The 18,025-nt window shown below is 38.4% G+C and overlaps 1 protein-coding gene across 2 annotated transcripts in view; it reads right to left on the bottom strand.

Moving 5' to 3' along the window:
* Window positions 1-18,025, bottom strand: part of LOC105033403 (protein virilizer homolog) — a 100,286-nt gene that overhangs the window by 3,579 nt on the left and 78,682 nt on the right. For both annotated transcript variants that reach the window (XM_010908178.3, XM_019846634.3), the window contains exons 24-29: window positions 11,046-11,365; window positions 5,911-6,088; window positions 5,749-5,836; window positions 4,319-5,667; window positions 3,374-4,213; window positions 3,202-3,273 (exon numbers count right to left, since the gene is read on the bottom strand). In XM_010908178.3, the coding sequence (XP_010906480.1) occupies window positions 3,202-3,273; window positions 3,374-4,213; window positions 4,319-5,667; window positions 5,749-5,836; window positions 5,911-6,088; window positions 11,046-11,365 (2,847 nt within the window). The remainder of the gene's footprint in view (window positions 1-3,201; window positions 3,274-3,373; window positions 4,214-4,318; window positions 5,668-5,748; window positions 5,837-5,910; window positions 6,089-11,045; window positions 11,366-18,025) is intronic.

Genomic DNA, 18,025 nt, shown 5'->3' on the forward strand with positions numbered 1-18,025 from the left:
TTTTGATGATTACAGTTGTTCAATTTGTGACTTTGAAGTTGTTTTGATGCCTTTTGAAAATCAAATTGAAGTACAATCAAAGGATACTACCCACTCAAATACGACATCTTAGACAAATCATATCCATGTGGGTCATAGCTTATGTGAAATAGGGTCCGATGTACAACTCAGATCCAAATGCATCCAAGATATCGCCAGCTCTACCATGAGGGGTCAATTTCCTATATGTAATAGTATCCCCGCATGCTCTACCAGGTCGTGCACAATGGTCTCCATCCCATGTGGCATGACAAAACTGAGCTGGCCATATTTTCTTCCTTATGTTCTTCCAGATCAATTTATATAAACATCGAGAAACTTTTTTACTGATTTCTTCTATTCCAAAAGATTTATTTCTAGTTGTTTGATCATATGGATCTATTGTAATTATATCAAATAAATTTCAAAGATTTTACTTGACCTTTTGAATCAATTTTTCTTTGTTCTACAATAAAGAATAGTTTTTCAAACAAAAGTTGGATGTGAATTCAAAAGAAAATGAAGGAATTACCAATATAATTAAAAAATAACTTACCACCATCAAGCGAATTCTTTTGATGTATCCAGAGGATGAACCAAGAAAGTCGTGATCAAAGACCTTAGGGCTATGAGTTATATATTGTCATGCCATGTCCACCGCTACCTATCTGGCCATCAGATGCAACAATGTCGAACTGCCATCATCCCTAGTGTTATGGAACAATCTAGCCAGCGACCATCCAAAAGCTAACTGATCTTCGAATTTGTGTGAACAAGCTCCTCAACTCCCTCCAACATAACTATAACTCTCTTTCCTTTTCCTTTCTTGCGGACCCGAGGAGCTGCCTTCTTTCCCTAGATACCCCTCTCTGCCTAACTCTACAAGGTGGAATGACTGTTCTCACTCCTTGAGTAAATCGAGCATCAAGATCCGTGGAATCGGAATCGAAATCGGGATCCGTGCTGGTCAGCCGTCAGTACGAGTCGGTACGAATCCACACCGAACCGAAGCGATGAGAACCAATACAGAAGAGAAGGAAACCGGGGAAGAGAAAGAGGGGAGGGGGAGGAAGAGGTTAGCCGAAGGAGACGTCGGCAGTGGCCACAGGCGGGCCGCAAGCACACTCGGAGGGCCACCAAGGCCTTCACTTCCTCCGCCAAATCTCAATCGAGAGAGATGGTGAGACGGAGAGAAAGAGAAAAGGAGGGAGGGAAAGCCGATGGAAAGGCCGCCAGAGGATCTTCGACTAGCCGCTGTGGCAGCCGGACAATGAAATCACGGCCTGCGGTGCCGCGGGTGTGAAATAGGAGTGATCGCCCCTGTTTCGTGTTTTTTTAAAAAAATTTCAACCACAATGAAACCGACACATCCATTGCTGGCTTCACTATTTTTTCGATTAAAAAACACAATGAATAGGGACAGTCATCCCTGTTCAACAGTCACAGCTCCACCCATGCATTTTCCACAGTCCGACAACCACGGAGGCCCCCCCAACACCCTCCAATAGCCTCTCCACTGGCTACACCTCCCTCTAGTGTAGTCGCTTTTCCTCTCTCGATTAAACATCCTATTGGATGACGTGGAGCCGCAAAAGCCTCCATGTTCCTCTGATGGACTCGACGGGCCATTGTTGACCAACAACGTCATCCCCTCTTTCTCTTCCCTCTCTCTCTCTTTCCCTTTTTCTTATTCGATGTTCCGATTTGGCCGACTAAACCGTCCCGATTTGCAGTCAGTATGGCTCATAACATCCCGAATCTCTTAGTTCGGAATGGTTTGGCAAACGCTACCGTGCACAATGATAGCCTCTTCTCAGCATCTGTCAAATTTCTGGGAGTCTCCACATGGAGCCCTATAACAATTGGATCGATGTAGCACCCTACCAGGTCTACATAAGTTTTTAATTAAAAAAATATTTTAATATAAAATATTCAGAATATTAATTTTGCTTCAGATCAAAGTAGCATCTTATCAAAGATACTACAAATATTTTTCTCAGCTCGTAGCTATGCAAACAAGACAACTGATTTTTCAAAATTATTTAAATTTGTGCCTAGGTCTCTTTGCACATGATCATGCTTAAGTTTAAATTATTGCCAAATTTTGATAGAAAGTACCATGCGTACTCCCAAACATGCTATCACATTTATAGATTTTTTTATATCATTATTTTATTTTTATTATTTTTAATCTAAAAATTCATATACTCAACCAAAAATTATGATTTTGGCTATACTACATAGATCCGTCGTACATCTACAACATATCATGAAATCAAACCAAAATCCAAATTTTTGTTATCTTCATCATTTTCACTAATTTTTTGCCAATATTTAGCATGAAAAAGAAAAAAGGAACGGAAGAAGGCCCTTTACCTATTTTTGGTTTGAATTTGGACTAAAATTTGCAAAATCTGCCTCCTTCCAATTATTGTGGGTTAAGAGGTGAAGTGGAGAAGGCATGAGAGGCCTTCTCTACCTCCCTCTAAATTATTAAAGTGGGAGAGAGGGCCATAACGTTTTCAACAATGTTTCATACTGGTCGGTACCGATGCATATCAAGCGTATCGTACCAAATCGATACGCAGAATAGGAGGAAGAGAGTGTCAATACGCTTAATCGGGCTCTATACTAGGCATATCGACAGTATAATAGGATAGTACTAGTATGAGATACGGTATCGAAACGGCGAATCTTGAACCTGAACCAAGCTGAACCAAAGAATTCAGCTAGACTCAAGGTTGTATCGCTCGGTTCAAGCCAGAACCAAGCAAACTGGATCCTAATCCTGAATTGAAACCACATACAGACATACCATCTCAGGTCATGGGCAGTATGATTCAATACACCCCGAACTGTGTAGTTTAGGGCAATACAAGTCAGTATGCCCCAAACTGGGCAGTTCAAGGCAGTAATGCCTTCCTTGCTTCTAATTGTACCATCTCTTAAATCAAATATATTCCATTTCACCAACACTGCCTCACTCTTAACATATTAAGCCCTACTTCTCCTTAATACTCTTGGGACTATGGTAGTCTTACTAATTAACTTCTTTGTGGAAATTTCCATTAGAAACTAAATTCTTTTAATTCTTTGCATGAATGTAAACACGTATTTTTTTCTAAGACAGAAGATAGTTTCATCATATATTGCAATGAAGTATCATAATTTAATGTGTCAAACCTGAAGCATCTGCATTAATTTTGGATGCTGTTCCAAAAGTTGACATAGCTTATCTCGATCACTTAAGAGAGTCTGTCGAAAACAAACCAAAGAGAATTCAAATAAGAAACTATGTCAGTCAACATTGCAGAATAAATTTCATACATTAAAGTCAACCATATACAAGACAAACCTGAATGGCTTCAGGTGAAGAAAAGTACTGCTGCAAAGTCATTACTGACTCTTTCTGCTGCTGAGGTACACTATCTACTTGAAGATTTTGATTTTGCAGTTGAGCTTGCTCAAGCATTGGCTGCAGCGGTTGCAGAAGGGACTCCTGCTGCTGGGTTTCATAATAAAATTGTAACTGGGGAATATGGAGCTGCTGTGGAATCTGCAAGGGATTAACTTGTACTTGGATGGTGCTTTGTTGAATTGGCATAACTTGTTCAGAATGTGGTTGTGAAACCTGTATAGGAGGTCCAGTGTGCTGAGGCTGAGGAGGATGTGGTAGCTGGGGAGGAGGTGGAGGTGGTGGTCGGGGTTGCATTGATTGAACACTGATATGAGAACTAGGGACAGGCTGTGAAAGAATCAATGAGTTCTGTCCATGTTGCAGGGTAGGTGAACTAAACAATGTTCCAGGTACAGAAGCCGGCCTACTCATCAGCAAAGCTGATGTAAATCCCGGTAGTGAATAAGAAGCTATGCTTGTTTCTGGTGTAGAAAAAATTCCTAAACTGGTGTCATTAATAGGAGTCGAAGGTGGAGTGAACTGGGCTGCAACAGTTCCCTGATTATACAATGAAGCCTGTGATCCAGAAAGAGTTGTAGGGGAATGGGTAATTGGAGTTGAAAATGGTGGTGGCAGAGGGGGAAGCGGAGGCAGTGGACGAGCAGATGTAGTGGAAGTAACAGTCTCCATATGTAACCTACTGCCTGAAACCGAATTCCATGAGAGCTTTGGGTCCAGAACAGGCTGGGCATTTGAAGAAGAACACTTACCAGTGGATAAATAATTCTCTGACTGAAGCTGCAATTCAAAGAAAGAAATTCACTACTTCTGAAAAAAATGCAGATGGCATGACTCAATGCAACAAAACTGAAAAACTCCAAAAGAAAGGTTTTTCTCTCTTACATTAAGAGCTCTAACTGTATTAGGGCCATTGAAATCAAATGCTTGCAGTGGATATCCCGAAGGAAGTGGTGGTTGTACATCTCGGACAATGTTTATGTAAGGTGAAGAGTGGCTTTGCACTGGTTCAGCAGTTTGAGACAGCACAGAAGAGAGAGCTGAAGGGGGCATTAAAGGCAAAGGTGGCTGGCTATTGGGAAGTTTCTGTTCACCATACCCTTGAGATCCAGCAGTTGAACCACCGTCAGCGGTCTTCTGTGGGCTGTCCCTATGATATAGAGTAGATGGTGGCAACGGTTGAACAGATGATGAGCCAGAACAAACACGAACAAAGTGTGAAGGGAAACTAGTAAGATTTGCCGAGGGCTGTGCATCAAAACCCTTTGATCCTGGAATAGGAGAAACATATTTTGACTCCTCAGATTGCTCGCATAAGGATGTCTTGGCCACTGCTGTCAATCTCATGTGTTTCTCTGAAGAAAATTGTTGAGCCACTGGTATTTCGGACTGAGAAATAGACCGTCTCAAATGAATATCTGAATGGGAACCTCCATCTTCAGATGCTGGTGGTGTGCCTAATCGAGAAAATCGAGAATTTTCATTTGCATCTCCTTCAGTCTCCTCAACTATTGAACCTGGAGAACTCTCCCCAGTGATGAGAGACTGGAAATTATTTTCAGGTTGAGGAAATGGCAGTCTATCATCAGATTCTGATTCCTCATCAAAGACAATATCTATCTCTTGATCATCATCAAGATCAGTCTTTAACTGCTGAGGTTTATCCAACTTAACAGGAACATTGTCATTTCCAAGAGCCAAATTCTTAATTTGTGATGCATCTCCAACCGCAATACCCATGGGATTTTGGCGCTCCCTTTGCCTGGCCATAAACTCATCCACATGAATTGATGGAGGCCTTCCACTCATAGATGTCCCACGCTGAGAAGAACTAACAATATTTGATCCACTACTTGCACCATCAATATTTCTCTCTCTGGCAACATAATCATCAACATGCATGGAAGGTGGTCTGCTTGTGTTAGGCTTCCTCTGACGAAAGGTGTCTCTACGAGCAGGGCCAGAAGCAACATTGGTTACACTCAACCCTTGAGAAAATGCATTTGAACCAATAGCTTCGGAACCTGTATTGTCCCGTACACGTCTACCAGAGCCCTCTACTGATGCCAGTTTCCTCCTTGCAGATAAAGCCGGCACCGATCGTCTGTCAAGAGAAGAATCAGGACATTCCCACACAAACTTCTCAGCAAATCCTTCGAGCAAGTATTGATTGCCAGCTTTTTCGTCTTCTTTTAAATTCCAGACATTTGAAAGCGATAATGCAGCATCATTGTCTGATAACAACATGGTCAAAGATTGCATCAACTGGGATGTCAAAAAAATGGATTGAACAACATCAATGGAGGAATGAGAACCTTCACTTAGAACAATGCCTTCTGACATGGATGATGAACCAGTAAGGCTCTTCAGCAGAAACAACATGGAATCTAAAGACTCCTTAACCTGTAAAATGAACTAACTTCATCTTCCAAACTCAAATAATTAAAACATGCAAGAAAAGAAAGAATAAATCATACCCTATGCAAATCGGTCATCCCGATTGTAGTAGTCAAATTCTCATCCTCGCTAATCCTTTGCTCTAATTTTTGTATCAAATCAAGCACATCATTTGACTTTTTATCAGAAGAAATTGCAGCACCATCAACATCATTCATAAGCCCAAAAAGGCACTTCAATATCGAGATTCCATCCAAACTGTTAAGCAAATATCATGATGTGATTTAACATTTGAAAAAACAATGTGTTGCCATATGTTATTGAAAAACTTAGTCATCAGGAAAACTAATGTTTCATGGACATCGATACAAGAAGCAGGTCTTTAGACATGTGTCCAAGTATTTGACTCAGCAGGAGGGAAAAGGGAGATACCAAGATATGATAACACATAAATTTAACTAACATATATATTTATACCTTTAAACAATATGTGTTTAAACATTAAAAAGAAAATATTAAAAAATATTGTTTGTTAAGATCTTTTAATATTATATGCTTTCCAAACGTCCCAATCAACTCAAGGATAAAAGAAACATAATACACTGTAAAGTTGTTTCAACACCTACATCCTAGACCAATCTTGAAAAAGAACTACTTACGCCTAATATCAAATTAGAGGATAAAACTCTTGTTTGGAAGAGTTCAACTCTCTTCCAATCTTTAAAAGTTGTCCAAAGAACTTCACACATATCCAAGTATCCAATATATATCCAACTATGACATGTATCCAACACTAATTGTTTGTATTGGAGCTGGAAGTGAGCGTCCAAGTAACACTAAAAAAAATTGATGCTATCTTGTAAAATGATTAAAAATAAATAAATACAATTCTTAAATACTTCACAGAAAAAGGTTCAAAACTACAACAATATACAAGAGAATTACAAGAATAAATTTTTCTCTGAATACATTATGAAATTATAGACAGATATCTTAGCCTAGAACATAAGGTGTGATGTTAGTTGACCTAATGGGGAGACCTAACTGACCCCTGGCATATATTGCACAGGTTAGTAATTGGAGCAATTTGTTTCTTTGATCAGTGCAATGACTGCACAAAAGAAGCAACAGAAACCAAATCCTACCTGGTATATATTGCACAGGTTAGTAATTGGAGCAATTTGTTTCTTTTATCAGTGCAATGACGGCACAAAAGAAGCAACAGAAACCAAATCCTAGATGTGCCCCTATGCTGCTCTACATCCATCCAGAACATGGAGGATTTTTTTAACTTTCACTATTAGGACCAACTTTTTAAATACATCATCAATGTATTACACCTCTTAGACCAAAACATGACCTCATTACAAGATACTTCACAATAAGAGTTGAAGATCTGAGCAAGGGGAACATGCCAAGGCCAAGGAATGGAAAAGGGCAAAAAAGATGATCGCATAATCAGAGAAAAAATGAAAAAAAATAAAAATAAAGATAACAGATGTACAAGACACCCAAAAACAGATATCCTGCTTCAGGCAGCTGCAACTTGGCAGTAGAGGAAAAAGCATACAGAAGAAACATTTTATCCTTGCTGTAGTAAATCTTTCTGCCCAAATATTCTGAAATCCTAACATGGAATACAACAGGCAAGACCGGCAGTCGGAAGGTAAAGACTTATCTCATATACTGTATAACTGTAGCCTTTCTGAAACCACACCAGCACTCAACTCGGATTACTTGGCATCCCATGGAAAATTTATATCAATAGGCCAGATCTAACCTCAAAAGTTGTAAGGACCATATGTAAATTGCTAAAGGTATGACATTGAAGCACTTTCCATTATCAAAAATGATTTAAACTATTTCCAAAATCAAACCTACAACTCTATCACAAAAATTATTCACCAATTAAATCCATATGGGAGGCAAAGGATATAGAAAATCGTCATAACTTGACAACAAAAATGTCGCTATGCAAAGATAGTTCTCTTATAGAACAGGCCAACAAAAAAATTATCAAGAGATAATGTTTTAAAGATTTTTTTTAATTTAACAATAAAGCATTTCTCTTGTTCAAATTGAACAAAACTGGAGTATAAGAAAAAAACCTGCAGATAGCTAACCCAGCATTTCTTTTGTTCAAATTGAACAAAACTGAAGTGTAAGAAAAAAAAGCTGCAGATAGCTAACCCAGCATAAATCTTTTTCTTTAATGTATCGTTACAATATTCTAGAATGCCCAAGTAAATAATACCAGCATTGCATCAGAATTCATCAGCTTTTCATATTTTTATTAATCCAGCTCTCTTCAACTGTCTAATTAATTTCAAAAAAAAGTAGGTTAATCACTTTCTGTATCAGGTTCAAGTTCGTGGCTGTTAGGAGTCATGTAAGTGGAGCTCCATGCAGCTCAAGTTACACATGTGGGCCAACCCTCTTGTTTGGATGCATACAACCCAAATTGCACTATAAATTGAGTTTCTCATTGGTCTACAATACCGAGCTATCTTGTGGTAGGTAAACTCATGGTTAGAACGTCCATAAGACGAGTTGCAGCGACATAGATAAGTATTTTAATTAAACAAAAAAGGGATTTTCTTTCTATTCCATCTCAACTAGGTATCTTATTTTTTCCCATTTTTTTTTTTAAAAAAAGCTCCTCACCACCAACAGCTTCAATGCTGACCTCTTCTAGAACACTTATACCTTGATGTATGTCGAGTGCACTAACCTGGTGTCCACTTGCAAGGTGTTCGATGGAATGTCCATCAGAGATGCTCTTTTCCAAAAACTCTCCTCCAAATACAAGAAGTGAGCTTTCTTATTAGTCAACTACTGCAACTTTAAGTTGCAATGTAACTTAAGTTGCAATGCAATTTCAACTCTAGGGCTCCAAACAGCCCTTTTTTTGTTGTCAATGGCAAAAGCATACCTTCATTTTTTTATTCAGCCATGTGACTTCAATCCTTACTCTCTATATAGTTTCTTCCATCTCAACCAAAATCTGCTACTTGGCATTTGAGTATGGCAAAATTGTAAATTTTAAACAATGTAGCATCTCCTTGTACTCTATATTGTAGACACTGAAGAAGATAATCTTCCAAGGATGAGCAGGAACATCTTCTATATAGCTTTTTCAGAGTTCACAAAAGCGATTCGGTACCCATAGAGGCACCATGTTGGCGCATTGCCAGTATGCATCAATTTTGTGTGGTGACACTCTACACCCTCCAAACCAAGTATTGGTTCAGTATCGAAACAATACGGTGTGCCTGGTAAGGTGTGGTATACCCAGCATGATGTGGTAAACTCTGATATGATGAACTTGGGTTTTTGTTTAACCTTCACCAGCCCATGTTTCTTTTGGACGTATTATGTTGATAAACCTTATGTAAAAAGTAACTCATCAATTTTTAACAAAGATATCGAGATCTGCAAAGGACAATCACATATTCTAAATATGCAATGTAAAGAGACCGTGATCCACCTGGCCACTAGCCAAAAGTGTAGGATCTAATCCAGCAAAGATCAAGGACACCAACAAACCAAATTATAACAAGTTGCCCAGCTAATGGAACAGCAGTTCATGAGAATCTTAAAAGCACGAATCCAGTAACCACTTCTAGATCCAACACCTATTTGATGTAGATAACTTTGGCTACAGTTTGTACATATCAAGTATCTGATCAGATAAGTATCATAAACAGTTCTAAATAGAAAATGAAGTGTGGTTTGAGAATGGGATGAACATCATGGTTCAGCAATCATTGCTCTTTAAGCGAGCATATGCAGCATGCTCATACAAATAATATTCTAAGTTATTCCACCTAATTTTATGATTTCACACCATTTTTTTATTCTAGCATTCTTAGTCCAGAACATTCTAAAATGTTATGTATATGAAGGAACAAATGCTTAAATTTAGTTTCGCCACAAAGTCGATGGAAATGAGACTGCTGGAGAACAACTTGAAGCACTCCTAAGAGCATATAAACATGTAAAAGTTTCTAGCTTTTTAATTTAAGTGTAATATGCTCTGCACATAGGTGAGCTTTACACACTAACCATCTCAATATTGAATACTTGCTACATCTAAGAACATGGCAAATGTTGCTACATGCACATCCATGATAAATAAGCAGCACACATGTTCATGACAGGGTTTATTATTTATTTATGCAACAAAGGAAGAATTTAGATCAAAACCCTTAGAAACAAGAAAATGAAAAGGTCTAAAATCAAATATGCACATAAACTCCCTGATGCTAAAGAATATATGCCATCTAATTTCAAGAAGATGGGAGTATAAGGACCATTGAGACATTCATGTTCTCTGAAGTAATCATCCTTGATCAAATCTCAAGAAACCTTGCAGTTCCTTGTGCAAAGCAGTAACTATTGCCGAACACTGAATCATAACCCTAAGAAGCTACCATTGGTTTCAATGTGAAATATGTCATCTCTAATCTGTATCTAAATAACATTCATACCTTCTTTTTACTTCACACAATAATATAAAAAATACAGTTTGTGCTTCTCCAGCCATAGTTTCGGAATTGAGGTACCTCACTAGCATCTTTTCCCTTTTCTCAACCCAAACTACTGTAGCTACAAATGAAATGATCTTCCTTGAGAAAAAAATATTTCTATATCAAATTAAATAGCAAAATGTTTCAGAATGCCTGTGCAAAATCATAATTGCCTCCACAAATCAAGATTAAAAAAATTCAACTTTTAGTCTTCCCTATAACTGTTCTTTGTAACAAATATACTGATGTTAGCGATCATCAGTATTTCCTCTATGTAAAATGGACAAACCAATCTGATTCATCAAGTAAAATTATTACACTTTAACACAAGCTTCCATAATGGTGATATAACTATCTAAAAACACCTACAAACATTCTCTTATCCTAAAAAAATAACAGAAGAAAAGTGAAAAGGTTAGAATTTCAAGAAAAAACTTAGTTCTCTGTTTAACAAAAATAGTACAAGAAATCCAGTCTTTCCCTCTATGCAGTGAAGCTAGGATCATTGGTAAATCTTGCATATACAAAAGCAAAAAGTGTATCTGGTGAAGTTTAGATGATGTAAGAACACTATACTGGTAAAAATGATGTTATGAAACTAAATATAATCAATCTATCGAAATGACATGCTTTCAATATTGTATAAGAGGAAGGTAGGTTAGCAAAGAAGAAGAAATTCAACTTACGCATCACTATCCCTGTAAAGAGACAGAGCACTCAAAGACAATGCATGAGCTATTTCAACTACAAATGTCAGAGTACAGTCCTTCAATTCCAGGGATCTCAAAAGCTTCTTGAAGCAACTTAAGAAGGGGGGAGGCCACCTCCAGTCATACTCAGTTGAAGTGGTACTATCACCATATCTCTCATCTCGCTCTGTTTGCTCAAGAGTAAAAGATTGCATTTTTGAAAAGAGGGAAGCAAGAGCACTTCTACCCGGACTGCAGGAAGTTAGTTCCTTGAAAGTCACAAGACATGCCAACAATTCCTTCCCAACTGGCAGAACCTGATAAGAACAACTTTATCAATCATGATTGAGGAAAACTAAATTAAAGGAAGAAAAAATGTTCAAGAGTTAGCCGAAACAATGAGCAAATGAAAAGAAGGTCAAGGTAAAATGAGTACTCTATAAGAGACGAACAATTGACTGGCATATCAAATCATGGAGATATGCAAAAGATGGTCACTGCCCACTGCCTAGCAGCCAAATGTTTTGACCATCATAAATAAGGAGAAACCATATCTCATCATTCTAAAGTACATTGTTGTTCACAAGAATGATAGCAAAACAATGAGGTCAATTTATTCTTAAAAACAAAAACATTAAACTGTTTCCATACTAAGAACTAGTGTTAAAATTGATCATGCAAATGAAATATTTCATCATTTTGTGCAGAACTGACAGCAAATAACAATGTTACAACTTACAAGTGTAGAAATAGGTTGTGCCAAGGAACAATAATCGTTTTAGTGCATGAATGCTAGCAATGACTATTGACATAATCCATACATAAACTAGTTGTCAGTATTTAAACCTTTAAACGGTCGAAGGAGCAACAAGAATCCACAGTAAATAAAGTAATAACAAACATTTCACTATTAAAAAATGTGTTAATAATTAGCAGTTTAAATTTGGAAACAAGTATGCATTCTGATGAGAAATTGATGAGCCATGAAAAGAAAATGACAAAGTTCCTCCCGAATTAGTTATTAACTAAGAAAACAAGTTCACCTATCTATAAACAACAGCAATTATGGTGAACAAATATATCTAATTATTACGTCCCATTTGATTTATCCGGATTTCCTGTACTTTTCAATGTATGCATTATTAGTTTATTAAAAGATTTCATATTTTCTTCATCTATCAGGCAACCAGTAGAAAGAAGCCTTTTTTTCTATCATATATGCTAATTGGCCTGATTAGGTCTAATTAAAGAAAAAAAGTAATCAACTAATGTTTCAATAAAAATAAATATTCTGTTATCTCATATCAAGCCTAGTAGTTCTGTTGGTATTAAACAGTATAATGTCTTACTCCATGCATGTAATATGTTTCTTCTCACTACCCTTTGCCTTTTGCATTAGATACGTTAAACTTAGCTTGATGTTTTAGTTTGGACTTAACATTACTAACACAATAGTAAATCGCATTAGCTTCTTGCAGATCCTTCTCACGACAAAACTTCGAAAATAAACATAAGAATAAAGTATAGAATTTTCCCCTTCCAACATTTAAGACCACCAATTTAAAGTTGCAAGACGAATGCCTCAGCAATGGGAAGCACCGATCTCAACCTTACTCACCTGCTGGCAGAATAAAAAAGGATATATATATATATATATATATATATATATATATATATATATATATATATATATATATATATATATATAGGGGTGCCAGTGCCTTAGGATCTTCCAGAAGTTGGATTTTTTTTTAGCTTCTAGCAATTAGCGTGTGAATAAAAGAAAAATGACTCTGAATCTATTCATGTAACAGAAAATGCTCCTCGAACATTTAACTTCCTCCTAAACTTCTTTGTGAATAAACTAGATCTAGACGAAAATAAATTTGGGACAAGGACATTTACACCAACTAGACTGCCATGCTAACTTTATCCCAACTAGACTGAGCTGTGTTAAACACTTGGACAGTAAACATATTTAGTTTGGTCACATTGACCAGCTCCAATTTTCTATAACCAGAATTTATCCTGTTATCTGAATGAGTCTGGATTTAGAATTATAATACAATGCAAATGATAAAAATACACATCCAAGTGATGTTAAATTGGCTAGCGTGGCTAGTGTACAGTTAACCTAATCAACAGTGCTGTAAAATCTTCAAAAAACACAGAACACAAAATGTAAGAATGCTCAAACCAAACAGATTACAAAAGCAATTGTAGGATACCATTTGGCCAAGATGGTTAGTAGTCTTTATCATCCACTTTTATTCATAAATAAAAAAACAACTTTTGAGAGAGGCACATACCATAGCTTCCATGCACAGCTCTAAGAAGCAGCCAACGTGCAGGCATCAAAGGTCCTACTTAGCAGTTTGGTGGTGTTTAGGCATACAGGTGAAAGAAGATGAAAAGGGCAGGAAAACAGGTGGTGGAGGCAGAAGAAAGGAGGCGAAGGTGGGGAAGAGGAGAACTATGGAGAAATGAACAAGGTGGAGGACGAAGAGGAAGAGGTCTGACCAGATGGAGAATGAGGATGATAGAATGAACAAGGAAAGGTGGTGAAGCACGATGAACTAGGAGAGTATTTATGATCAAATTTTAACCTATTATTTAAACAAATTTTTAAATCAATGATATTGTTTCTAATTATAGATCATCTAAGTAGTAGGTGATTGTCATTCACAAAACAGTGGCATAAGATTTAACTTCAATTATCTTTGAGGTGAAAATATACACCCCAAAAGAAATAATTATGCCAACATATTACAGAGGGCAAATCATTACTGATCCATTCCTGCAGTACAGTCTAGGAAAGCTTATGTTGCAACAAATGAGCGAGTTCAGTCATGCAACAAATGAGTTCAGTCATAAGAATGAGTCATTTCCCTGCTCAAACACCTATGATGCACCCCAACATGCTATATATGAATCGTAGCAGTCCAGCCCAATCGCCAAGAATGCACCTATATGCCCCTGCCCAGCACCTGTTTCAGATTGAACACATATGACACCCTTTGGTGCTTGCAACCAACCAAATCCCTTGGGTCAACCGCAACGCTCATGCACAACTCCATGCCACAGAAAAACTCTTCCTAACAGTGCTCCACAACACCAGGCACTTTTGTGCCATTCTAAGACTTTGTGCCATTCTAAGACTTTTGTGCCACAGAAAAACTCTTCCTAACAGTACTGCTCACCCAGACAGCACCTTGTCTAAAGCCTTGAAATCTATGAACAACCCTTTCCAGCCCCGAAAATCCAATTTTGGTGAAACATCTAACGATTCAAGGACGAAAAGAAACAGAAGTGAAAAGATGAAGAAAGATGAGGTGACCGGAGAAAGAAGGCTCAGTTTTTGTATTTTCCTCCCCTAGTTCTTTTTTATTTTTATTCCTCAGCTTCCTCTACATATTGTCTGGCTCTTATACTCGTTAATACTGTGAATGCTGCCTATCATATTTCAAAGCTAACTTGCATTCCTGTAGATGCTAAATAGGGCACTCTATTGCCATGCACACCACCTGTTCATTAAATTGCTAGTCCATATCCAATGTAAACTGGTTGTGTGTGCAGCCCAAATCAAGCTCCCATATGCATTCAATACACATCATATGCACAGCCAACTACAACATAACCTGACTCCCCTATGAGGCCCAAATTTAGCCTTATATGATGACCAAGTTGAACTCTGCACAGCCCAAGTCCAGTCCCTAGTACACCCAAAACTGAATCTGTGTCAGCAGCCTAGATACAGACCAAACTGCTCCTATTGGTAGCTCAACAGCATCTCCAGCACACAAATCATAGTCAACTATAAGACAGGCTCGTTTACCGCCAAAATCAGTCTATATATGCAATCCTCATCCACCTCGAAAACAGCCATCATTTGCAGCACATTTCTAGCTCTAACTTACAGCCCAAAAAACAGTCAATGCTCGCAGCCCAGACAGTCCTCTTTGATCCCTCCAGAGCAGTCAAAATGCAGTCCATTTATGTTGTCTAAAAGGAGCCCAGTGTCGCCCAGATCTACTCCTAAAAACTGGTCATACACAATCCACTTATGCAGCAGCTTACAATAGTTCATGTGAGCTGTTCAAAAGATAGTTCAATTACAGTTTAGGCCTATTTCCAATGTGGTCTTACGTCCTAACAGATTTGTGGCCATATTCCTTCAGGCTGTCCTAACCTGAAACCACAAGATGCAAGCAATGGGCCTATAGCCATGTGCCTTCAAGGTGGTTTAACCCAAAAAGGATACATTTCAAGAATAGGTCCATAGCCATATGCCTTCAGAGTCGCTTGGTCCAAATAAATGAAACTCCAATATTGGAGCTTGCAACCATATACCTTCAGGGCATCTAGCCCAAAAGGAAATTTTCAAGAATTGGTCCTTTGTTTGTATGCATTTGGGGTGGCTTAAGCCCAAAAGGAGAATCAAGAACGGGTCCACAGCCATATGCCTTTGAGGGAGCCTAGCACAAAAGGAAAATTTCAAGAATGTGCTTAGATCCATATGCCTTCAGGGTGGCCTAATCCGAAAAACTAAAATTTCAAGGATAAGCCTAAGCTGTGTCCCTTCACGGTAGCCTAGTTCAAAAGGTTCAACTTTCAAAATTGGATCCATTTCCATACATTCAGAAGTGGTCCTCAAAAAACAGCATAGCCCTCCAAGTCTTCAAACTAAAAAATAACGTGGATAAGTCTAAGATAAACACTAGGTCTCTAAATTTGGGATGTGCCCCTCATTAAGCCATATAAATTAGATTGGACAACAATAAAATTACATTTTCAATTTAATTTTCTTAGCATTTTCTTTAAGTATCTGAATTGGAGATGCCTGATTAATAAAGTGTAATTATTAGGGCTCTGAAGCTTGCCAAAAGCCATGGACCCACATAAACAACAAGCCTTTTTTTGCAATTTGATGAGATCAACTTCTAAAATTAACCGGCAATTCCTCATCTCTCTAGACCCCAAAACCATCACCAGGGCATATTTGTGATCCCATAAATTCTAGCACGCCTGATAAGACTTGGCTTCTTCTCCCTTTCGTGAGATCTCAAGAACAATGCAAAAAGTAAAGGAAAACATTTATTGATCGAGTTTTTTATTCAACAAGAGAAGTTTCACTCAATCAGTAATCATTGTGTATGCTAGGAGGATGTCCATTGCTGCTACACCAGCAACCCAACCAACACCATCTGCTTGTGGTCCATGTTTCATGTTTGCATGTCACAAAGTAACATTGAGGCAGGTAATGTTTAAGCTGCAATTAGGGTTGAAATCATCCATGACATAGCCCACTCCTGCTACTGCAACTACCACTTGCATATGCAGAAGTAAGGAGGTTGTCCCTACTCAAATTCCTACTGGGGGCAATATTATCATGGAAGCTGTTGTTTATGCTACAATTAGTCCACATCTGCCATCAAGGTATAAGAGGCCAGATATGATTATGCCTGTGCCCTCAAGCAACACTCCACCACTCAAAGGTTGTCTACTTTTCATAGGTTATGCCCACTAACTTCGACATCCATGAGGACAGTTTGTTGCAACATCATTGGCTTAATAAATACTAGCCCATTCACTTTTACCACAGAAGACATAAACAGTGAAGTTTCCAAAAGGTTCTCCTATGCTACGATCACTCAGAACATTGCAAGGAAGTTCATGAAAGAAGACATAACGATATTCATCATTGCACTTATGCAAATGACAACTCTGCTGGGGGTTCAGAGTGTTCTAGAAAACAAGTTCATCAAACCCATGATGATTGCCAAACCAATTTTTTTATGGCCAATTCATATGATCCATTGAAATATGTAAAAAAGAATGCTACCATTGTGAAGTATCGTGACATCCCATCAGGCTCTACTCATTTTTCTCAATTCACTTACTGCTACCACTACAAATTTCACAGGAAATGTAATAAAAGTTTACTCTTGAAGACAAGCTCTAGCTCCAGCTCCCCTCACATACCATTTCCAACAAAAGGAGTTTACTGAGAACAGAATCTAAAACCCTACAGCAATTATCAGCCTACTCAATTCCAAAGCATCTAGCTTGTTATTGAGCAAAGTATTCCTGTCGACAAACACTAAGGTCCAGTCAAGGTGGACTTCACTAGAAAGATTTAAAATCATGGTCTTGCAGTTGTCAAGAAAAAAGCACATGGAGGCAATAAAGTTGTAGAAACCCAAGTCCAAGCATTAAAAGCCAATGATATCTCTTTGGCCATTGACAGCTTGGTAGCCTCTTCATATTAGTCATCATTTCTTCAGTAGCAAATAAACACAAATTGCAGGAGAGCTTTTGCCACCTCATTTGTTAAATGTTGCTTACCACCACAAATAAAGAAGGGTCAAGAACACTATGAATTCAATGTCCTTTTTCTTTGATGATATTATCACAAACCGAGGGAATGAAAGGTGTTTTACCATAGCCAAGACGAGGATTCTAGGGGGTGATTGCTAAGTGCAATGGTAAAAGGGTTGGGATTGCAAGCACATCGCATGGGATGAAGTCTTGGGGCACAATATTTGTACAAAAAAAATACCAAAAATTAGGTCTATGACCAATCTGCTCCTCCCACGACACTAGATTGTTGGGACCATGGTTCGCCGAATCGGCCTGAACTGAACGGTTCAAGGCGTGTCGAACCATACCGGCGGCCCTTCGGTGCGGTTCGGTTGTTGGATTCAGAACACCGACGAAAACGAAGTGAGGGAGAAAGAGAAGAAGAGAGGGAGAAGGGGAGGGAAAGAGAGGGGAAGGCTGGCGGTGGCCCACCGAGGCCGTTGGAGGCACAGCCGAAGCCTCCCAGGCTCCGCAGTCTTCCATGAGAGACTGAGAAGAGAGATGGAGAGGGAGAAAAGGAGAGAAGAGAGGGAAGGCAGGAGGGAGACCATCGGAGGGCCATTGGGTGGCCATCATGGCCGTCGGGCAGCCTAAGAAACCCCCATGGGGTTCGAAAT

Source organism: Elaeis guineensis, chromosome 9 (genome assembly GCF_000442705.2).
Source record: "Elaeis guineensis isolate ETL-2024a chromosome 9, EG11, whole genome shotgun sequence".
NCBI lineage: Eukaryota > Viridiplantae > Streptophyta > Magnoliopsida > Arecales > Arecaceae > Elaeis > Elaeis guineensis.